General features: G+C 39.6%; 1 protein-coding gene across 2 annotated transcripts; it reads left to right on the top strand.

Moving 5' to 3' along the window:
- The first annotated feature begins 4,301 nt into the window (after nt 1-4,301).
- LOC311220430 (uncharacterized protein) lies at nt 4,302-21,976 on the top strand. Of its 2 annotated transcripts, XM_084303957.1 has the most exons (46): nt 4,302-4,632; nt 6,205-6,269; nt 6,509-6,529; nt 6,840-6,860; nt 6,945-6,965; nt 7,082-7,102; nt 7,418-7,444; nt 8,149-8,169; nt 8,708-8,728; nt 8,977-8,997; nt 9,427-9,447; nt 9,745-9,765; nt 10,152-10,172; nt 10,362-10,382; nt 10,503-10,523; nt 10,879-10,899; nt 11,253-11,273; nt 11,495-11,515; nt 11,895-11,915; nt 12,190-12,210; nt 12,518-12,538; nt 12,631-12,651; nt 13,147-13,167; nt 13,456-13,476; nt 13,993-14,013; nt 14,424-14,444; nt 14,738-14,758; nt 15,015-15,035; nt 15,290-15,310; nt 15,584-15,607; nt 15,865-15,885; nt 16,138-16,158; nt 16,566-16,586; nt 17,188-17,208; nt 17,468-17,488; nt 17,762-17,782; nt 18,061-18,081; nt 18,476-18,496; nt 18,782-18,802; nt 19,261-19,281; nt 19,446-19,466; nt 19,564-19,584; nt 19,886-19,906; nt 20,619-20,639; nt 20,737-20,757; nt 21,099-21,976. In XM_084303957.1, exons 2-46 carry the CDS (start codon nt 6,257-6,259, stop codon nt 21,608-21,610), a joined length of 1,437 nt encoding a protein of 478 aa, XP_084160083.1. In that variant the 5' UTR covers nt 4,302-4,632; nt 6,205-6,256; the 3' UTR covers nt 21,611-21,976. The 2 variants fall into 2 exon arrangements, with proteins under 2 accessions (XP_084160083.1, XP_084160084.1); XM_084303958.1 differs by lacking the exon at nt 9,745-9,765 and having other exon boundaries at nt 4,303-4,632.
- Nucleotides 21,977-22,922: the final 946 nt, after the last annotated feature.

The following is a 22,922-nucleotide window of genomic DNA, read 5'->3' as shown; positions in this document are numbered from 1 at the left end:
ATGGAGTTGGGGGCTGTGGAGGACAGGGAAAGCCTTGGAGGCTTGGTAATGGGATTTAGGGGGCCTTTTAGATACATAACAGTGACACAAAACCACAGGAAAAAAACAAGGTGGCACAAAGCAAACTTGTGTGTCTTTTTATTATTATTATTTTTTTAATTTTACACAATCCAAGTGTCCCAGAGAGTTTTATCCTTCAAGGTATCAAAACCCTCTTCAATCTTTTATTTTCTGGTCTCGGGCTTTGGTCCCCCTTCCCCAAGGTTGGGAAGAGTAGGGAGAACTTCAGCCAAACAGAGGGAGCTTCTGGAAGAGGTTTTCTTCCCCTACAAGCAGAAGCTACGGGTGCTCTAGGGCTGATTTTTGTAATAAGAGCTGAGGAAACGTCCTGTGAGCCTGGAAATACCCCCTAAAAACAGCAATTTTGGGTGCTGAATATAGATGCAAAGAACTATTGTTTATAGGGGAAGTGACGTGGACCTCTTGCCCTGTAAGGATTTTTTTTTCCCTCTCCTGAGCACCCTGGAGTTAGGACCCAGTTTTCTCCTCTACTTCCCACCTCAGCAGCTGTGGAAAAAGGAAACCTTAAACCAGGAAAGAGCAAAACCGGGCGAGAGCCTCCAGTGTTGGAGCCTCCTTGTCATCGAGAACGCGTGCCAGCGTTAACGAGCTTTGGGAGGTTGGGTGTGGGGAGGGAATAATGCCACGTCTGGCTTGGGGAGACCCACAATCCCCTCAAATTAGGGTCATGGTGTCTTCGTTTCCCTGCGTGGTACGCCTGTAATTTGCTCCCGTGGGTGTCGGTGGCCCAAAAATTTAGAGGAGAAGGGTTAATTTGATAAAGGTGGCTCAATGAGGAGCCCTCCGTGCTGCCTAGGCTGGGCTTGGGAAAGAGAAAGCAGTGCCTGCTGCCTGTCAGCACTGCTGGGGCAATATTAATTAAACCCTGGAGAGTCACCGAGGTGATTAATCTCCGGAATTGCTGCCTCTGCAAGGCTTCTGCCCTCTGGGCAGCAAAAACCTTTCGTGTTGGGGTTGGGACGAAGTGGCTCTTTGCTAAGACTGGGCCCTCCCAAGCTGGGGATGATTCAGAAAGGGATGGGGCAGGAGTGGGGCTGGCTTTTTACTTGGGCTTTGCACAGCAAATGCTCTCAGTCTCTTTTGTGTGCGATCCAAGGCTGGAAGGAGGGGAAAAAAACCCTGTCCTGGGATCTGCTTCTAGTTTGGATCTTGCATCCTGCACAGCCACAGCCTTGCCGCTCCCTCTGCCATTGCAGGGGTGTGGGTGGCAGAGCCCCCTGCCCTTCTTTAACCCCTTTGCATTTATTTAACCTTTATTTTTCAACTTTTGTCTTATCTAAGGTGTGCCAGGATGGAGGAGAATGGGGATTGCTGCCTAACCCCATTCCTTTCTATATCTGGGGGCTTTTCCTTGTCTCTCCTTGGGCCCCCCAGGACCTTCTAAAAGCTCCATCCCTTTGGATTCAGGTGCCTGTGATGGGGAAAAGCTTTACAAAACATCGTGTGCTTTGCTGACAGCTTCTTCCATCAGCATCTGGGAACACAAGCATCAAGCTGGGAGAGCTGTCGAGCCCCTGCTGTCTTCCCAACGTGGAGGTGAAATCCTCTTTTTCCCCCAAAATGGAATCAAGACCCCCAGGAGGAAGATCCTCTGTGAACCTTTGGAGAAAGGTAAGAGAGACTTTGCCATCACCCCTCCAGCACCAAGAGAGAAGGCTGGGAGATTAAAAAAAAAACAAAAAGAAAAAAAAAGGGAAAATACATCTAAATATGATATCCTTGCCTCCTGCTTCTTCCTTGGGTGTCTCTCTTGAAAAAAAAAATGAGTTTCCCACCCTCAAAACATCCTCACTCCAAATTTAATCCACTTTTCTCACTGGATTTTAATCCCAGCGCCAGGTTGACATTTACACTGGAAACCCCCAACGTGAGTTTTGACAACCAGCCCGCCTTTCCCATCCCTCCTAGGCCTCTCCCTTATTGAACACGAGTTTCTCCATCATTTTCTTGAGCTAATAACTTCTCCTGCTCCTCTTGAGAGGATACAGCTCGGGCTGCATCATCCCCAGCCCTCCCACACTGCTTCTTTTGGTGGCTGTAATCAGACCCGTTTGCTCAGTGACCGTTTCAAGGAGCAGGCAGATCGGGATGTTTTTAACCTCCCTGAGTTTCATTTCACGTAACCTGAGCTTTTCAACTTGGCTGCCCTGTTCTCAGCTCTGAATTTTTGACATCCTTCTGGATTTCACCCCGATTCTGGCTCACTGACCTTTTTCTGTCCATCCTTGTTAGCAGATATGTTTCCTTCTTTTTCCAAACTCAGTTGATATTTTTTAAAATTTCATTTTATCATTTAATATAAGACTTATTCCTCCCCATTTGACTGTATGCATGCATTTGCACAAATATTTTCATGTGTTCATATGCTCCCAAGAAGAATTCCTACAGCAGGAAAGGATTCAGTCTTTCTAAACCCATCTGGGTTTAGATTTTCTGCACTCTTTAGCCACAGCCTCCTAGACATACAGACCAAAAATAAAGCAATTTTAAGTGCCAGCATGATTTAAAATCCAGACGTGTAAGAAAATTGCCCAGAAAACAGGCATGGCTCAGCAAGCACAAACAGATCTCAGTTTAAATAATCTGCTCTGGTAGTCCCAGAGATAACGATAAATAAAAGTTATTTATCTTGTCCTCTGAGTCTGGCATCTTAAATTTCAGTCCAGACATTCTGAAGTGGAGCAATTCAGAGACCTCAAATGGCAAAGGTTGAATGTGCTGCAGCTTTTCAAGCCGGAGACATCTCTCCCGGGGTTTTCCACTTGCTCTGCATGGATTGCGTTTGGAAGGTTTGCTTTTCCAAGCCGCCGAGCAATTTTAGGAGCAGCAAATGGCCAGCAACCTCTTCTCTGAAATGTCTTTGAGGTGCTTCTGGCATTCCTGGCTCCGCCGTCGTGCCCGTGCCCCGGTGTCATGCTGCAAGGTTTCTCTCTTGGCACAGCCCGGGGTGCGTGCCTCTGATTTTGTCTCCCCTGCATGCCGAAGCTCTGCTGTCAGGAAGCCTTCGTGGAAATGGCATCTCCTCCACGCTGCTCGCCGTGATCCCCTTTTCCCTCGATCGGGTTTCCCCCAGACAGGCACCTTCTGTTTCTTCACCCCGTGGCGCTGTTTTTTTCCCTCTTGCAAATCCAGAGGGTTTAGCCACCGGGGTTTGATGCCAAGTTTCTCATCCTCAGCTTTAACCCTCACCCTCTCCCATTCCCTACGTTTTGGGACATTTTCACACCTTGAAATCCAGGCTGCACATCAAATTAAATCCTGGGGCTTGAGGTCGCCAAATCCCCTCTGGTTTTCCTCTTTTGCTCACATGTCCTCAACTCCTTAATTTTGAGGTGTAGGAATCTGCAAGCTTGCGTGTCTCACCAACAGAGCTCCAAGAAAAGACACCATGTCCTGGTCCTTGGGGTTCTGGCATTTGCTTCTCCAAGTGAGGGTTTTTGATGTTTGGTTTCTTTCTTTTTTTTTTTGGCTTCAACAATTTGGCTCAGCCCATTTGCCTCATTTCTCTCCATTGACTGTACTGAGAGTTTAGGCAACTGACTCAGAGAGAGATCAGATGAACAGAACTGTAAAAAATCTATTTTCTCACTGTTGACTGACAAAAAAGAAATGCACAATGACTAATTCAGGGTGAGATCAGCAATTTTAGACATCTTTTGCTAACTTCCCACTGCTTTAACTCAGAGTTAGCCAGCAAAAATAACATAAATTAGTCTTTTAGGGATATATCTATGGGAGTGGTTTGCATTTGGATGCTTATTTGTCTGGTTTAAGGAAAACTCGTTGCAGAAATATGTAAAAAAAAGTCCTTTTTCTTCAGCAAAAGAAAAATTTCAGCTTCAAACCTGTCTCATTATTGCACAAATGGGGGAGCTGTGGGTTTTTGGAGCTGGGTGAGGTGTGTGCAGAGAGGCTAAGCTAGATAAATCTGTGATTTTTTTCTCTTAAATAGCTCCAGATGATGAGAAATCCTAGCCACGAGAGGAGATGCCCTCCCCTGTTTGCTGGTCCCAGTGAGCAACTGACAGAGGGAAGAAAACCCAAGCCGATTTCACACTTCTCTGTATTTTAGGGCAGTGCAAACCCAAAATTGGTGCCGGCCCATTTTGGAGAGGGAAGATCTCTGAACACAACACCTGAGATGCTCCAGGACATCCAAACCTCTCGTGTTTGCTAAACAACCCGTGGCAGATACTGGCGATTGGCCTGAAATGACCAGGTCAGACCTCAATTTTGTATTCCCCTTCTGGAGAAACCCGTTCCTGCGATGGCTATATAGGGATCCCCGAGACCTCAGCCCTCCTTCTCCAACCTCGGCATTTAAGTCAGCTAAAATTAGGTGCTGGGAACGTCCTCCTGCTGCCAGCACAGCTGTCGTGCCCCTCTGGGTCCTTCCAGCAAATCTGGATACCTCTTTCCCAGGGCACCACAGTCCGAGGACAAACTTGGACTTGCCAAAAATCTCCAGCAGGGACAGCCCCCACCATCACAACCCCGTGAGCAAAACAGCCCCAGCTTGGTTAACTTACAGAAATCCACCTGCAGGTCCTGGTAAGCCTTTTTTCTTTCTTTCCACGAGCTCTTGAAAGGCGGGGGAAGGCAAAATTTGGGGAGGGATCCTATTCCTGGATGCCTGTCTGGCTGCGTGGGTTCTTATAGGAAACGCTGGGGGGATGCAGAAGAAACGTGATCCGTTCACGGTAGCTGGAAGAAGCTTAGTACAACCTGCTCTTTTATAATCCTGTACCTAAATCTGACAATACTGAAAAAACAGGCAAAGGATTAAGAGAGTGAATTCTTTTTTTAAAAAAAAAAATATATATATATATATATTATTTTCTTCTATGACAGTATAATACAGAAATAATTGGGGATGTTTTCCTTGCTCTCTATCTACTTCAGTACAAATTTAGGTCCTCATAACAGTTTATCTGACTCACCCCCCAGTAGGACCTCTAGTTTTTGAAAATTATTAAAATTAACGCAGCAAACAAAAAGCAATCCATAGATTCCTTTCCAATATGATCCGATGCCTTTTCCCACAAATAATTCTTTTTTCTTTTTTTTTTTTTTTCCCTTGTGCTTTTTGTTTTTTCACTGCTGCAGCTCACCTGCATCAACTGCAGCAGAAAGGAAGGTTTAGTGTTTTCAGGACCTTGACAAGGTTGTGAACACTGGAATGACTTCCCTGTGCAGTTTGGGTGATTTAGGGGAAAAAAAACCTGATAGTGATGGAGTTTGCCCTCCCTGGTGTATTGATGAGGAACAAGCAAAGGCGTTGAATGCAGGAGGGACCAGAGGAGATCCCAGATCTGTGCCAGCCCATCTCCCATGGTGCTCAAGTCCATCCTTTTTTAATTTATTTACTTTTTGACTTAAGAAAAGCTGATGCAAAGCATTAGCATGGACTGGAAATCACCACATACACAGTGGAAGAAACAGAGCAGAGAAGGGAAGCTCTTAATAAATATTCAGCTTTGTTTTTCTTTTTCAGCAGATGTACCCTTTAGTCCATTTAGTCTGAAAAATGCCCTCCTTTCCTCATTTAAGGATGTGTTCTTACCATGGTTTTGAGTTGGCTGATGCAAAAAAGTCTGAATTTGTGTAAAGCAGGTGCTGGGTAGCGAGCTGATCCAGCTCAAAATAAAATAAATGCTGCTCTTTTGGGCAAAACAGATGGTGGCACCACATCCTCCACATATGGGGCTGCTTCTCATGGTGATAAATGCTACGATTAAATAATTTACAAGACAGAAGGGGCCTAAGGTCATGATCCTGTAGGCCATTAAGGCCAGATATCTAAGAGCTGAATCCTTTTTTCTGATCAGTGGGGTGACAGATTTCTATGCAGAACAGTTCATCACACCTGTAGCAGTCTTTTTAGACAGATGTAGACCAATTCATCCAGAATTTCACCATTCATCCAGAAGTAGACCAAAGAACGTCTTGAATGACAAAGGAAAACCAGGAAAAAGCTTCTGTGGCCCCATATTTTTTCTCCTTATCATGTTTATTTATATGGGTGAAAATATTCCAGGCACCAGGAACGTGTGGTGTGTCTCTGTGAAGGTCTGGTTTTCCCTGGATGTGATATTTTAATGATGTTTCCTCTCATCCCACCAGGTAGACCAAGCTGTGGGCACTTGGAGGTTGTTCCAGTTTGGAAGTGAACGTGATGATGGAGTCAGGTATGGCTTGTGAAATTGTATTTGGGCTGTTTTTTGACGTTTCCCTGAGATAATTTCACTGATTTCATTCTATTCTACACTGCCAATGAGCTGTGATTTGATCTCCATCTCTCAGTCAATAAAATAATATTAATTTTTACCTCCAGAGTGGTGCTTTTAAGCTAGAAAACCTCTGCTAGTATGTCCACTAGCTAGCCAAAAACACTTACCATTTTTTTTCTTTATCTTTTCTTTTTAAGGGAAGAGGAATGCAGATCTGGGTAAGTCATTTTTCTTTCTTCCATCAACACAAGCCCCTTCTCATTGCTGTACATATCCTACATTGATATTCATATCCCATGCTGGTATACACATCCTTTCTTTCCTGGGTGGGTGGTTTATTTGTCCTGTCTCATATTCTAGACACATGTGGACAAAGACCACATCAGATAGATTCATAAACAGTGTAATTTTTGGAATATTGTCATCAATAGGAAAAAAAAAAAGTACAGAATTGGTTTTGATGATGATTTTTGTAGCACACAGAGAGGAAAAACTTAGGGCTGAATTCTCTCTCTGTCTCTCTTTTAGAAGAATGGGATGCAAAAATCAGTAAGTGTCTTTTTTTTTCTCGTCCCCTGCTGGTAAGAGATGGGTGCTAAAGGCTTGAACTAACATTATTTTCTCTATTTAAAGGGAAGTTAACAGAAGAATTTGGTAAGTCGCTTGCCTTCTTAACACACACCTAAGTTTGAACGCATGAGTTTGTTCCTACAGCTGTAGCATGAGCAATGACCAACATGTGTATTTGTATTTTTTTTTATTTCATTTAGAGGAAAGTGACACAGAACTCGGTAAGTGGTTTGGTTTGCTTTTGCTGCTACTGAAGATGGAAAAAAAAGTTATTTTGTGTAGCTTTTGGGCTTAGAAAAACAGCAAAGGTCCTTCAGATCTTAAATTTGTGCTGATAAACGGATAAAGATAAGACAGATAGCTTTGGTCCCTTCTCCTTAAGTTCTTGGCATCTTTTTTGGGAGGAGACAAACTGTCTCTCTGCAGTCCAGCTGCATTCCCCAATCCCTTCTTTGGTCCCTTGCTTGCTCACTGAAGCATGTTGGAGGCGGAGAGCTCTTAGGATTAACCCGTGTTTATTTCTCTATTATTCTTAGAGGAATGTGACACAGAAAATGGTAAGTGTCCTCCTTCAATTTAAAAATAATAGTGCCCTTCAAATGGTGTCAGTCATGCTTTGGAATAAAACAATTTTTTTTTTTATAATGCATACATTTACAATATATTTGCAATATATACTTTTTTAATACAATAAATACGTTTTTCTGTCCTTGGGAATATTTTCTGCAATGCTTAGCACGTCATGTTCTTTTAAAGACATGTTTGGGGCAGGACTCTTAACAGCAATTTGCAATTTGTGCCTATTTTTTGTCTAGGCTTTGGAAAATGTAGGAATATAAAAGTGTTAAAATGAAAGCTAATTGGAAATTCCTGTAATAAATAGCCTACGTCTGGGTCAGTAAAGAGATTTCATCCCCTTAAGCTATGTAAAAATGATATAAAACTTGCAGAAGTGGTGAAAAATGCTTTAAATTTTCCTTCTTTTCTCTTTTTTTTTTTTTCTTGTGGGGGACAAAATGAAGAAATAGGTAAGTTGCTTCATTGCACTTATCAAATAGAGTTTGATAAGAGAATTTCTTGTTTAATGAACCCTGCATGAGTACTTAGGATGCCACGTAACAGATGAGACCCATGGTCCCATCCACTGTAGGGTCTACGCTTGACCCTACTTGGTAATATGAGCACCAAATTCATAGGCTCAAGGAGAACAAACTCAATCAAATCGCAGTCCTTTAACACAAATCCCAATCTGTTTCTCTGTTTTAAGGGGAACTCACAGCTGAGATAGGTAAGTTTTATTTTTACCTCCCATCAAATATGTTTTTTTATATAGCTTGAGACACGATTTTCCTGAGGTTGATTCCCTGTTCTTTTGCCTGATTTTATAAAGGCAGGATAAGCTTGAAGCATACTCATTTTTAACAAGAATATTAAAAAAATAAAAATAAAATACAATAGAATAGCACAGAAAACTGTGGAATTGCAGGTTGCTGTAGCCAAAAAGACAATAATAAGAGATCCTTGGGAATTTCTGAGACGAAGACCAAATGATGGACCATGCACCACAGGGCAGAGAGGAATTAATTATTCATTGAGGGAGAGGGATTAAATTAGCAAGAATTCCTTAAACTTTGCAAAAGTTCCCCCTTTTTTTCCAGTTCATTGTCCCATCACTCGTGGTAGATGTCGCAAGGGATGCAGATGATGGGTAGGGTGTTAGATACAGGTTTGCCTTATTTTCTGATCAAAGGAAGGGTAGGAGCATCCCTGCTGTCCTTTTACCTCATCCTTGGGAAAACCTGCCTTTATTTTTTTTCTCTTTTAAGACAATCTGACTGCGGAGCTTGGTGAGTGATTTTCCTTCCTTTCTGTTTTTATTTCACTGCAAGATTTTAAGGGGAAATGTTGCTTATTCCCCACATACACCCCACGTATACCCAATCTGGGCTAGAATTAAGGCCAAGCAATTCAACCCAAAGCCTAACTGCAAATTATAATTACCAGTTTAAAAATTAAAATAGCATTTGGAACATAATTTGAGACTCATAAACATGGTGGACTTTTAATAATGACCGATGTTTCTTTTCTCTTTTAGAGGAACGTGACAGAAAAATTAGTAAGTGTCATTTTTCTTTTCTTCTAGAATAAAATTCCAGTGTTTTGGATCTGGTTACCATCATTTTTAGATGTTATGGGATGTTTTAGCCTCATACCAACCTGCAGATGTGGCAGAATTTGGGATTTTGGGCTACGATTGACCCTTTTCCTTTATCATCACCAATTCCACAGATGCAGGGACAGATTCTTTCCCCATAGTACAAGTCTGTTTTCACCAAGCCCTTCTCCCAAGGGGCTTTTTCTGGGCATCAGCACCTGCTCGTTGCTCTCGTTAGCATCAGTGTGGTGCAGTTATATTATAAATTATCCCTGGGGAAAGAGAAATGCAGCATGGTATGAGCTAGGCTTTATTCACAGAGAAATAAATTCAGCAGATTTATGTCTTATAATTTAAATTAATCTTCTTTTTTTTTTTCTTTTATACAAGGAAAACTTACTTCAGACCTTGGTAAGGAGTTTTATTGCCTTAAAATTCTCCTTAATTCTGCAAAAGCGATGGGGATAACAAGAAATATGAAGAGTTTGTGTTTAACCCTGCTTGAAGAATGGGTGGGTTAAAAGGGCACGTCCTCCTTAAAAAAAGCTTATTTTTAAAATGTTAATAAGAGGAAGGTGGTCATGGAATAAAATTTCTGTTGGGTTTGAGGTTTTTTGGGGGAAGGCAGAGCCCCATGAGAGGGGATAAGGGATACACAAGGGGCTGCTTTGCATTTCTCTATATTTATTTTATCTGTTTGCATTTTAGGCGAATGTGATACGAAAATCAGTAAGTGCAATTGTTTTTTCTCTGCAAAGTTAAACCACAGCAAGGTGACAGATTTGCTTAAGCTCATTGTTGTATTTACAAATAATTTGGATGGGTGCTACGGAGGTTATGTGCCTGGTACTTTATCTTTGAAAATGGAGTGGAAAGGATGTTTCCTGCAGAAAATTAAATTTCCAGTCGCAAAGACATCAGGATTTCTTTTGGAGACTGAGTAACATTCCCAAAAAAGTGGAATTTCAACATATAACCACCAGCATAAAGTAGGGAAAAATAATTTTCCTGCTCTGAGTGCTTTAGGGATGCTATACACACACATAAAAAGAAGGAAATATTAATAAATATTTTTTTCCTGTTTATTTTTCTTTTTCTCCTTCTTTCCTTTCCAGAGGAGTGTGATAGAAAAATAAGTAAGTGTCATTCTTCACAGTGCTTTTGGGGTAAAAATCATCCCTTGGCGTTTGGGGGAGAGGAGCCTCTCTGATACCCTATCCCTGAAAAATGATAAATGAGATTATTTTCCCCAAATTTGATTGTACACGTGGGGCTGCAGAGGAAAACAAAACAATAAAAATTAATATTGTTTTTCCTCCTTGCAGCCAAGCTCTCAGCAGAAATACGTAAGTCCTTTTTTTTTCTTTTTCCATGCCACGCTGACAGTTTTATCCTTAGAAACCTCTTTGTTGGAGTTGATTTTTCGCTGCTTTAACTGAAATAATATATTTTTTTCTACTTTCTAGGTAGGCTCACAGCTCTGCTTGGTAAGTCTGCTTTGTGGCCAGAACATCCCATGGGGTTTGTTTCGATTAAATCTGCACGATTTTGTGCAGTTAGGTTGGAGGGACCTCTGCAGGTCTCTGATCCAACCTCCTGGTCCTCACCAAGGCTTACGCCAAGGTGAGACCAAGTTGCTTGGGGCCAATGTGACCTCAATGTACAGATTATTTGCTTTTCTTTTCTTTTTATTTTATTTTTTAATCAAACAAAATTGGAAAAAGGGGCAAAATCAGCTTTTCAGTGAGCTGTGGGTCCAGCAGACCTGCTGTCCTTGGGCAAAGGGGCAGCACCGTGTTTAATAATTTAATTTTTTTTTCTTTTTCTTGCTTTTCTATGCAGGGGACCGAGACAAAAAGCTTCGTAAGTGCCGTTCTCCTCCTGACGAGTAAAATCTGGGTATAAAGGTGGATCTTCCTCAACTTGCTGGTGTGTCTTCTAAAGTCTGCCTTTCCTCCCTGACGCCAGTTTGCTCAAATTCTGTGTTTCTGTGCTCAAAATCTTACATCACTCTTAGTTGGATGATTACCCAAATCAGTGATTTTCCTCACAATTTAATATTCTGTTAGACTATATTTTTTATTACATATTTTTACTATATATTATGTTGTTCTTTTCTAAAACATGTGAGATTAAGCCAGAGAATTATTTACGATGTCTCCACATAGGAGAGAAAAGGATCTATTTAAAATAAACTTGTGTTCCTCTCTCTTTAGGGAAACTAACTGCAGAACTTGGTAAGTAATTTTCTTTCCCATGTGCTTTTTAATCTTGTTGGGAAGTAGATGAGTAAATGAGGGGTCAAGTTTGTAACACGTTTTGGTGTAATTACAGCAGATGTCTCTTAGCATTGCTGATGTGTTGCTGAAATAGCGTAAAAATTGGTGGAAAAGGGCAAATAGAGGAACCAAAAACTGATCAGTATCTGGTTTTCTTTCTTTTTTTTTTTTTTTTTCAGCAAAGTGTGATGCAACGATTAGTAAGTGATATTTCCTTCTCTGCAAAAGGCTCATGGATGTGGGTGCCTGCACGTTAGGGTGGTTTGCTTGGTGCTTGGACTCGATGATCTTGAGGTCTCTTCCAACCTAGAAATTCTGTGATTCTGTGATTCTGTGCTTCAGCATTGAAAGGATGCTGGAATTTCTTAAATTAATCTAAATTTGGGTCACGAGAAGTAACGATCTCTTGGGTTTCAGGGGCTGGGGGAAGGCAGAAGCCAAATTTCAAGGGGGATCAAGGAAAACCTAGCAGGGAAAACTCACGTGGGAAGACCTGAAGTAGGCTGGAGGGTGTAGGCTTGACTCATGTTGGGGTGTTTCAGAAAAGTAATGGGAATTAATGGTGTTTTCTGCTTTAAGGATTATTCACAGTGGAACTTGGTAAGTCCATTTCCCTCCTCTTGCATTTTTTTTTTTAATTTATATGTATATTTGCCCTTTTCCATGTGTTTCATCGACCTGGTAAAAAAAAAAACATCTTAAATGCAGAAGAAGTCAAAAACCCCAAAGTTATGCAACCCCAAAGTACTTGGAAACAGGGATAATAAGGGTTAAAGCAAAAATCCCCTTGTTATGTGAGTAACAATAAAGAGATGTAAAGTGAAAAGTAGAGACCATGAAAAATAACATGCAATTATTTTTCCCTTGTTTTTAGGAGAGCGTCATACAAAAATAGGTAGGTCTGGTGTTTCTCTGAAGCAAATCTGTTTGTGAATTTAGGTATTGAAAAAGCTGCTTGCTTCAGTTATTTAAGTGAGTATGCAGTAATTGATATATTTATATGATATATTTATCACACGCTGAAAAACTTTGATTAACGTAGACATTTAAGAATTAAAAAGAATCGTACCTATAGCATGGTTTTACTCTGAAAGTAATTAATTTCTATTATTAAAATCTCATGAATCACCATTTATTGTCTGTGTATTCACAGAGGGGGAAAAAACTTACCCTTAAACTAACATTTTTTTCCCTCTTTTAAGGGGAACTTACTGCAGAAGTCGGTAAGTCATTTTCCTATTGATTTTAGGTGGAAATGATACCCAAGGATAGACTTTGAGCAATGCAGTAATCATTTATTTCTGTTTATTTTTAGGGGACTACGATAGGAAACTTCGTAAGTGCCTTACTTTTTTTCCTGTGTGAGTTAAGCCTAAGGAATTTACTGAGCATTTTAGTGCACCTAAAATGTCAAAGGAGCACATTTTAATTTTGAATGGTATGACCTGGGAGAGAGCATCAAAACTATGCACCAACGATGGCTTGAGAAGGTTGGATTCAGGGAGATTGGATTTATAAATCCAGAGAAATTATAAATATTAAGTGTGTAATGCTCTCAGTCTGATACAATCAGGAGTTGTGAACAAGAATGAAAGCAAAAATATTTATATATGATAACTTATCTCATCTACGTACCTCTCTACTCACTCCTTCTTCCTATCAGAAATTAATTCTATTTTGTCCATGTTTGAGTTTCACTTGACATATAAATATTATTATTTAATATAGAAAAACATATCCTCAGCTGATAATTAGGCTAGATTTATTTATGTTGTTCAGTGATGTCATTGAGAAAAGAGTGATGAAATTCCTGTTTTTTCTCTACCTGAAGGGAAACACGCAGCAGAACTTGGTAAGGAAATTCCCTTTTTTGGTCATCACGGTTTTTGTTTGTTTACTTGTTTTTTGTCCACATTTCTGATTTTTTTAAACGGGTGGGGGAATTTCTATTTTAATCAAGTTTAGAACTGAGTATGCAAAGGCTCAGGAAAATAAATACTCCCTAAAATACAACTTCCAAACAATGTGACAGATTAAAAAAAAAAAAAAATCACACCAAAATAAACCCTCTGCAGAGCTGGACTTCTGCAATGCTGGCAAACTGCATGCTAATTTATGTTTATTTCTCTATTATTTTCAGCGGAACGGGATGAAAAAATCAGTAAGTATCCTGCCTTGTATCGTCCTCGACCCCCCAAGCCAAGGCTGTGCTTGATGTTATCCTCATAGCCACAGTTCATTCACTATTTTTATGGATGAGATCATGGACAATGTGAGTTTGTAACTGCCCAGGAGGAAGGGAATAAATATAATAGCAGCTGCAGAAAGCAGCAGCAGATCCACAGGCTGCCAAAGCCCTGCTGACGATCAAAATTTGCTTTTCTGCAGCATTTGCTGTGGTGCTGGCTGTGGCATTTTCCTTCCTGCCATGAGGACCCATTTGGACAATCCTTGCGTCGTATTTTTGGACCTCCTTTTCCTCCCACAAACGTTAATTCCAACATATCTTATACATTTTTAATATTAACATTGACTATGGTTTTTAAACAGAGAATAGTAAAAAGAATAAAACAATTTAAGAACTTTACAATCCATACTGATGATACATGGACAGAATGAGAAGGCAAAAGCAGTAGTTCCTATTTATTTATTCTTTTTTTTTTTCTTCTTCTTTTAGGGGAACATGAAGCAGAGATAAGTAAGTGCTATTTTTCATACTCTATTATTATTTGAGGAGGTTTCTTGCTATATGCAAGCGCTGAATGAGCAGTCAGTGTTTAAAATCCTACAGACAGAATAGAGAAATTCTCAGAGAAGTGTAGAAAACATAAATCTGGGGCTTGAATGGAAGCAACCCAAGTTGTTTCACTTCCTTACTAATGAGTATAAGTGAAGGGAAAGGAAAGAATAAGTAAAAATGAAGCTTTTCCCACAAATGTGTCATGAAATGGAAAGGGGCCGCACATGGGACCCTGAATTCTGCTGCTGTCAAAATTGGCTTTGGGCTCAGGCCAACAATGCTCATGTCCCAGTCCTTTATTTATATATAATGGATGTTAAAAAAGCTCTATTTTGAACTAATATATCTTTTTTTTATTTTCCTTTAAGGGCGTCTTACTGAGCTGCTTGGTAAGTGCATTTCCTTCCACCAAGAAATGCAGCAGGCAGGCAATGCAGATGCTGCCTTGAGTTATTTATTCACCCTGATGGCTTTTCCATCCTTTTGCCAAAAATACTGCTGCCCCAAAAGCAGCTTGCAATTTGGCAAATAATTTTTTGGAAACAAACAAACAAACAAACAAACAAAAAAAACAGCTAGAAAATGGGACATTGGTGAAGTCAAGGCATTGAGAGAGGTGCTGCAGTGAAAGCCCGCAGGAAAGATAATAATTAGGAATAATTTCTGTTCCATCTGTTTGCAGAGGATCGTGATTTGGAAGCCCGTAAGTCCATTTTCTCTTCTCGGAGACACAAATCCTTCATGGGAAAAGCAAAATCCTGGAGTTTCCTCCAACTAGTGTCCTTGATGTGAAAACAAGGAGAAACATCCACGGTTGTGCATGTGAAACCGAAACTTTTTTGCAAAGCTTCAAAGCTTCGTGACTTTCTTCTGCCAAGTTCATATGCAGTAAAAATGCAAAATGGGAGAACATTGGTATTTATTCATTTAGCATTCCCTTTTTTCTGTTTTAATTTTAGGAAACCAGGATGCCCTCATCAGTAAGTGTCATTCTTATTTTCTGAGAAATGCACTCCCTGGGGTGGCTGGGTGGTCACAAGCACGATGATGTTGCTGCTACTGTTTTGGCTTGGTGTTTTAGTTGAACTAGTGAAAAAACTGGAATTAAGAGGCATGAGTAAATCTGCCCACGTTAGAGGATTTGGTATCCTCAAGTTCCCCCATCACAACCCTCTCCCATCCTTGCAAAGGAAATTAACTGATTAGAAAAAAAATATATTTTCTTCTTTTTAAGGAAAATTGACTGAAGAGCTTGGTAAGTTTATTTTGCTTCTTTCACAAAACTGATTGGATTTTTGGGGGGCATTTTTTGTTGTTGCTGTTGTCTCATGCTTCTGGTTGGCTGGTTCTGAGATAACTCTAAAAGGAGCTGGATAGAGGGCTGGTGTAGATGACTTTTAGAATGGATAACAGATTACAGTCATGCACAGGAAAAAGTTGCAATGGAATAGAAATGAGCTTGATACAAAAAATCTGTTGTGCAATGGGAAAATCAGTGTTTCACGTTTTCTTTTTCTCTTTTCTTTAGAGGAATTAAAAGGTCTGGAAGCTGGTAAGTGATTTTTACCTTCCTTTCTACTAAATATAGTTACAAGGGAGTTTGTAATTATAGAGTGTGTATGTATATATATGAAAAAAATATTGTATATCAGATTCCAGACTAAAATCTAATGTAATTAGGGGCTGAAATATAAACTGTAAGAGTTGTTATTTTTTTTTAAATGCATTCTCATGGTAGCACACAAAAGGATGGGATGATGGTGTGTATATAGGGCTGGATATGCACACTAATTCTCCTTTCTTTTGCAGATGAATCCTCTGAGGACCTTGGTAAACCATTTTCCTTTTTCTCTTTATATATTTTACAAAAATACATGTAAATATAAATCTTGTTACTTGCATGTGAGTTTGATACAGCTGAATTTATTTTTTAAAATAAATAAATGGCATGTGTTTAATATAATTTTCTCACTCATTTGAAATCACAATAATAAATGCAACTCATATGGGGAAGAGGGATGCAGCTAAAAGTACGGGGATAATATGAATTCTGATCTTTTTTTCTCCTTTTTTTGTTCCTAGAGGAGAGTGATCTAGAGAGGGGTAAGCATCATTTTCCTTCCTGCTAATGCAGAAAACCCTTTTGGCCCTATTAAGCTTGTTGGTGAGATGGAAATTATTCTGGAACACTAGTTGGACAGTTGGTCTGGTATAAAATTATTATTATTTCTTAAGTGCTAAGTCCTCTTTCCTGTATTTTATTTTGAGGAGGTATCTACATCCTGTGGTTGGGCTCAAAGATCTTTGTTTAGCAGGAAGAAGGGCTCATATATATATATACACACACATATATATAAAATATATACAGGCTTTTATGTGTATATGTACTTATATAAAGTTAGATTTGAGTATTTCAGAGTAATACAGAAATTGCAGTCTCTCACAAAAACAGAGTCTGAGCAGGGAGACGAGGTATTTTTAATTAAAATCTTCTCTTTTTCTCTTTTAAGATGAACTCACCGAAGAACTTGGTAAGTCTTTTCCTTCCTTTGCCAACAGCAAACACCAAACACTTATTTTCCTCTTTGAACTTCGTCAGAAAGGAAACCCAATAAATGCATGAAGCAAACATCAGTGAAGTTTAATACTGATGAAGTTGAATTTTTGCATCTTTATCACAAGTAGCATGTTGGCACATCTCCAGCTGGCATTACTTGCAATATATAGGAATTTCTCTCTAGTCTTATTTTTTTTTCACTTATTTTTGGAGAGGTTTAGTTGGAGAATATGACAGAAGAACCAATAAGCACCACTGAGCTTCTTCTGATAAACGAATAGCCAACAGATTCCAGCCCCCTAATTATCTTCCTGTGATGGAATCTAATTATCTTCCTATAATTTTAAGATTTTAATTTTAATTCTAAAATAAGAGGGTTTGATATTTTATCTTTGAAAGGTTTGGGATGGGAAGCTTTGTACACATCTCCACAATGTAATGTGATAACTGCAAAAAAGGGGAAGATATTTGGGTCATCTAATGGAAGAGGTAAAAAAAAAATAAATAGAGAAAGAGATAATATCTGTGAAATAAACCTGTCTTAATAGCAACCTGTGGTTTTTCTTTCCCTCAAGATGAAATCACTGAAGAACTTGGTAGGTGATTCCTTTTTTTTTTTTTTTTAACCTTTAACAAAAACTAATGGTGAGAATTTTCTGAAGCTTTTCTGAGCTTTTTTTGTTGCTTTAATGTAATGAGAAATGTAGCTTAAATGGAGGGAGATGAGAGTCAACAGAAAATGGAATTTCAAATAATAACCAATAAGAAAAAGGTGTTTGGGGAAAAAAGCTATCTCTGTTTTAACATCAACTGATGCTTTAAAATTATTTTTTCTTCCCAATTTCTTGTTCTTAGGGGAACGTGATAAAAAAATAGGTGGGTAATGTTCTCATTTCCTGGGTCCTTTGGGTACTCTGGATGGGGTCATAGAGGGATAACACAGCTTCTTCCACCCCTAAAAACCCAATTCCTGCAGTGTTCCCCTACCCTTGTTTGAGTATGGGGAGCGTTCATGAGGTTTCTGTTGAGATCTCGTGTTCTTCCAGCCCTCCTGAGGTTCACTTTGGGGTTATTTCACTTTTTCTGTGTCAAATTAAAGATTTTTTTAATATCAGATCCTAATGATACCATTTCTTTCTTTCCTTTAAGAGGAACTCACTGAAGAGCTTGGTAAGTCATTTCTTTTTACCTTCTCCCTTTATTTTCTTTCCCTTTCTCTCTCTTTTTATTTTTTTCTCTCTCTCTTTTTTTTTTTTTAATGTTCTTCTCTCTGCTAATCTATTACATTGTTCTGAGTTTTACATTTTCTCTCATATCTCAGTTTAGAAAAATAAAAACTGCATTGCAGTGCAGCACTGCAGGAGAAATTTTCCAGCTGCAATTTGCAAAACCATGAAACAAAGGGTGGGTGCTTCTAACATTTACTTTTCCTTTCTGTTCTTTTTCAGCCAAGCAGACTGCCCAGATTGGTAAGAGTTTGTTCTCTAGTACGAAACGAAAGCACGTGCAGGTGCAGGTTTTGCTCTGAATCTTGCACTTTTCCTTTAATATGACCATTCATATCCTAAGTTGCTACTTGCTTGCATCTCTTCATTCTCCCTGCACGTCCCAAATGCCAATCTGTAGGATTTTTTTTGAAAATAAAGACTTTGGAAAGTAATGGGGTTGGTTTGAGGATCTTTTATTATTGAGGGCTTTCTTTAATTCCATGGTATTTAAATCCCCTGAGAGAAATTAAAATTTAACATCACTAAATTTGTTTTTAGAAGAGAAATTTAGAAACCTCTACAATTCATTTAGTTCATGAATAAAATTATGAATTTAATTCATAATTTAAGCCTGGTTTCCTTTTGCTCCTTCTAGGTGAACTCACTACACAGCTGGGTAAGTCCTTTTGGCAAAACCAAATAAAGTGTTTTTTCCTGAAAATACCTTGTTTATATTTGAACTAACTGTGACCTTTGCTTTAAAATTAGGAAAGTAAATTAAGGGATGGGTTAATCTATATAAAATCTGAGGCAACATGAATTACAATTTATGATTCTCTGTATAGAATAGAAAAATATCAGGTTTATCACCAGATGATAAATGCACACAAAGTAGGGAGGAGTATTTAGAAATAATTATATTGTTTTTCCTTTCTTTTATACTTTTTTCCTTTTTTTTTAGGAGAACGTGATGCCAAAATCGGTATGTGGCCATCTCCTTCCTCTGCAAAATGCAACTCTGAGGTGCATTTGAAGGCTCTTCAAAGGGCTGATGATGTCATCTAGGATTACATGGGTTAGAATTTGGTGGGTTTAGGATTTGGCTTATGATAAATTTGGGGAGGATTAAGGTGCACAGGCATCTGGCCCCCATCTCATGGGTGTTCTTCCCATGGGTATTCAGTCTCCTGTCCTTGTCTTAGATACTCAAGAATATCTAAAATCCAGCATATTCCATTAAAAATAACTCATCCATTAAGTATATATCCACAGAATACAAGAGAATACCCTACATTTATTTTTAGATCCCATGTTCAGGTTAACCATGGAAAAAAATCCAATTTTTTGGGTGTGAATCCTCTAATTCAGCATGAAATCATGACTTTTACTGTAGTTATAAGAAAAATGAAATAGCATTTTGTTTTGTTTTTTCTTTTTAAGATGAACTGTCTGCAGAAATGGGTGAGTATTTTTCCCCGCCTTCCAAAAAACCAAACACACGGTGTTTATGGTCTGTTTTGTTGTTGGTTGTGTTGTTTGTTTTTTTTTTTTCAGTTGCAGATTCTGTGTGAGTGGGAAAATAGAACAAATCTGACTTTTTTTTTTTCTTGTTTTCCTTTCTTTAGAAAAACGCGATAGGAAAATTGGTAAGTATCAAACTTCTTCCTCAGAAGTGAACTTTGTATGTTAGTCAGATCTGTACAATCACCCTGATGGAAATTCTGTTTTTTTTCCTCTTTTCAGACGAACTCACTGCAGAGCTTGGTAAGTCACTTTGTTTCACTGCAGTAACACAAATACACAAGTCTGTGTTGTTTTCCTGTTTGTTTTTTTTTTTCCTTCTTATGCTTTTTCCTGAGCTACTTTGGGGTGTTTTCTGGAAACTTGAGCTATTACTGGGAATAAAGCAGAAAGATGCATACATTGAGCTATATTAATCAAGCAAAGTAATAATCACTAGGCAGAGAAATTTATTTTTGCTTTGAGAGCCAAGTCAGTCATAAAGTCTCAACACAGGGAGGAAGAGAAATGTGCAATAACCATTTCTATCGTTTTTTCTTTTCAGAGGAATACAAAGCAAAAATGAGTGAGTGTCCCCTTCCTCATCTTTGGGAGATGTAAAGTATGTGAGATTTTGGGCTTTTTTGGAATAGGTAGACTGTGAGATTTACTGTTAAACAAATGTGAGATGAGAAGACAGAATTTATTAGCCTGAATTCACAAAATGATTTGAATTTGGAGAAGCATCAGCAGGTCGTTTTTCTTCATAGAGATGAAATTTCAGAATAAATAGTCTCCCTGATAGCTAATACATGATGGGATATATATGCAGCCTCCCAGATGAGAAAATGGAAAATTTTTCATGTCTCCATCAAGTCTGATGACCATCAGGCACCTCTCTGCTCACAACTTAAAAGCTGTTGATTTTTTTTTTTTTTCATTTAACCTCCGTGTAATTTAAAAGCTGGATTTCAACATCACAGTTCTAACCCACAGAAGGTCAAAAAAGTGGGTCACGAATTTCCAGAGCACTCACACGCTACCTGCCTTTGCAAACTATATGAGCAGTGTCTCTACTCATAGCAGGAACTCCTGCTGACCTATTATTTTAGCTTTTTTTCATTGTGTGACTTCTACCCGTGGTTTAGTTTAAACCACCTTTGTTCCTTTGTGTGTTTTTTTTTTGTTTTTTTGTTTTTTTTTTTTGTACATTTAACATAAATTAATAAGTTGGAAGCAATTTGTGAATAGCAAAACCCTCATTAAAACACATTCAATTTTTTAATTTTTATTTTTAGGAAAATGCATGGAAGAGCACAGTAAGTGCATTTTTCTCCCTTTTACAAATACTGCTTTTGCTTTCAGTTTTAAGTTTGCATACCAGTTAATCATTTATCTTTTACTATGCATTTCTAGGGAAAGAGGAAGAAAAATTGGGTGAGTAGTTTGGCATGCTCGTTGACTGGTGACCCTTACCCAGGTGCTAACGTAACCTGCTTGTCCTCCTCTAAATGTCTGCGCTGCAGAAGTGTCCAGATGAGTTAAACATAGTTAAAAGAGGGGAGGTAGGCACCCCTAGACAGAAAATATTTGACCTACGTGGAGATGTTGGAGACCTGATACCCAGTAAATGCGTGGAAAGTTGAACATCTCAAGATATCAAGCCTCCAAAAAGACAAGCCACCCTATTAGATTTTGAAGAAGACGCCGTCCGCCCAGGAAAGGGGAGGTTAAATAGCTTGAATTCTCTTTCTTGCCCTCTTCTTCCTCATCCACAGCAAACGTGACGCTGGACCCCGAGACAGCCCACCCTCGCCTCATCCTGTCCAAGGACCAGAAGAGCGTGCGATGGGAATACATGCTGCAGGAGTCGCCCGACAGCCCCGAGCGCTTCGACGCCGATCCCTGCGTGCTGGGTTGCGAAGCCTTCACCTCTGGGCGCCACTACTGGGTGGTGGACCTGGCAGAAGGGCAGTACTGCGCCGTTGGGGTCAGCAGAGAGTCTCTGCCGAGGAAGGGACCCGTTAGTTTTAATCCTGAAGAAGGGATCTGGGCCGTGCAGCAATGGGGATTCAAGAACCGAGCCCTCACCTCCCCTCCGACCCTCCTGAACCTGCCACGGGTCCCCAAAAAGATCCGCATCTCTCTAGACTATGAGTGGGGGGAGGTGGCGTTTTTTGACGTTGAGAACAAAGTCCCCATCTTCACTTTTCCTCCAGCCTCTTTTGCCGGGGAGCGGATCCGGCCTTGGTTCTGGGTGGAGCTGGGCTCCCTCTCGCTGGTCCGATGACCCTCGTGTTCCTTGTTCGTCTTGCCATGAAGCTCCCAGTGAGGTACTGGGAGCCCTAAAAGTCGTGGGGAGGTCAAACCAGTGCTTGAGATCATTGTGGGGCCAGCTGTGATGGGAGGCGGGCAATTAGGGACATCACCAAAGCCACTGGAGCTTGGAGGAAGCAAGGTCTTTACCTTTCACTGCACTTTAACAACACCGATGAATTCTTCTTTAATGTCTGCTCATTCTTAGCCACCTGTAAAAAAATAAAATTAAATTAAATCTTGTCTTTTGCCCCACCATGGGATGGGCAACTGGTAGGTACCAGCTCACAATAAACCACTTGAGACTCTCTGGAGGATTTGATTTCTTTTTGTAGCTGGTTCAGCACGGGGATCTCCAGTTCTTCTTGGATGATGCCTGCAGCCCGTACGGCTTCTTCTTGCAGCATCTGCCCCAAAAAGCAAAGAAAACCAAAAATGTAAAAAAAAAAAAAAAAAAAAAAAAAAAGTAAAATAAGAAGTATAAAGATTAAAAATAAAAATTGAACAATAAAGTAAAAATATAAAAATATAAGAAGTAAAAGAATAAAAGGGTAAAAATTAAAAGGTAAAAAATTAAGTGAAATAATAAAAGTATGACAAAAATAAAAATGAGAAATTTTCTATGGATCATATCATGGGAACAGACAAGGCGAGGGGATGCTGACTTCTCCCACCTATGGGTAATGGCCAGAGCATCCCAGGTTCTCAGCCCTATGCTTTTAATCTCTCTTTCTGCAGCTTTTTGGGCCAGAAACCTTCATTATTGCCCTTGCAACCCATAGGTGTGGTGGCACTGGCATGGAGTAGACGGGAGAGGACACATGCAAGGGGAAGAGGGAGGGGAGGGACAAAATGTGTGGCTGAGGACCTGAAGATGATTATATATATAAACTTAAGAGCACACCGTGTAGCAGCAAAAAATACCATTCCTCCCTACTTTGAAACGGAAATAAACATGATAAAAAGGTTCTTTTTTAAAGGAATTAACTACCAATGTGGCAAATGCCACCAAGCAGCAGCCAAATTTGGAGAAGCAGCAGCAGCTTCGGTGTGAGTTTGTGAGATTGTTTTTGATGTAATCCAAAATTGCAATTTAGGAAGGAGTTCCTGGACCATTTGTAACCCATGAAAGAGGCTGGAAAATGGGATAAAAAAGCTGCTTGTTAGGTGAGCGCTGTGCTACTGGGGGGTGCTGAGCCCCTAGGAGGTGGTCGAGCTTGGATGGTTGCTGTGCTGCCAACACCCCATCTCTCTCGAAAAGACATTTATTCCCATCGCCAAAAGTG

Source organism: Netta rufina (genome assembly GCF_964035555.1).
Source record: "Netta rufina genome assembly, chromosome: 31".
NCBI classification, from domain to species: Eukaryota; Metazoa; Chordata; class Aves; order Anseriformes; family Anatidae; genus Netta; species Netta rufina.
Note: the sequence above shows the minus strand (reverse complement) of the source record. Positions and strands in the feature narration are given on the sequence as shown.

Bases quoted from the DNA above. Each gene is read 5' to 3' on its own strand.
- LOC311220430 (XM_084303957.1), top strand. The intron at 10,900-11,252 runs GTAAGTGCCGTT...CTCTCTCTTTAG, and splicing joins GGACCGAGACAAAAAGCTTC to GGAAACTAACTGCAGAACTT. The intron at 19,467-19,563 runs GTAAGTATCAAA...TCCTCTTTTCAG, and splicing joins AAAACGCGATAGGAAAATTG to ACGAACTCACTGCAGAGCTT.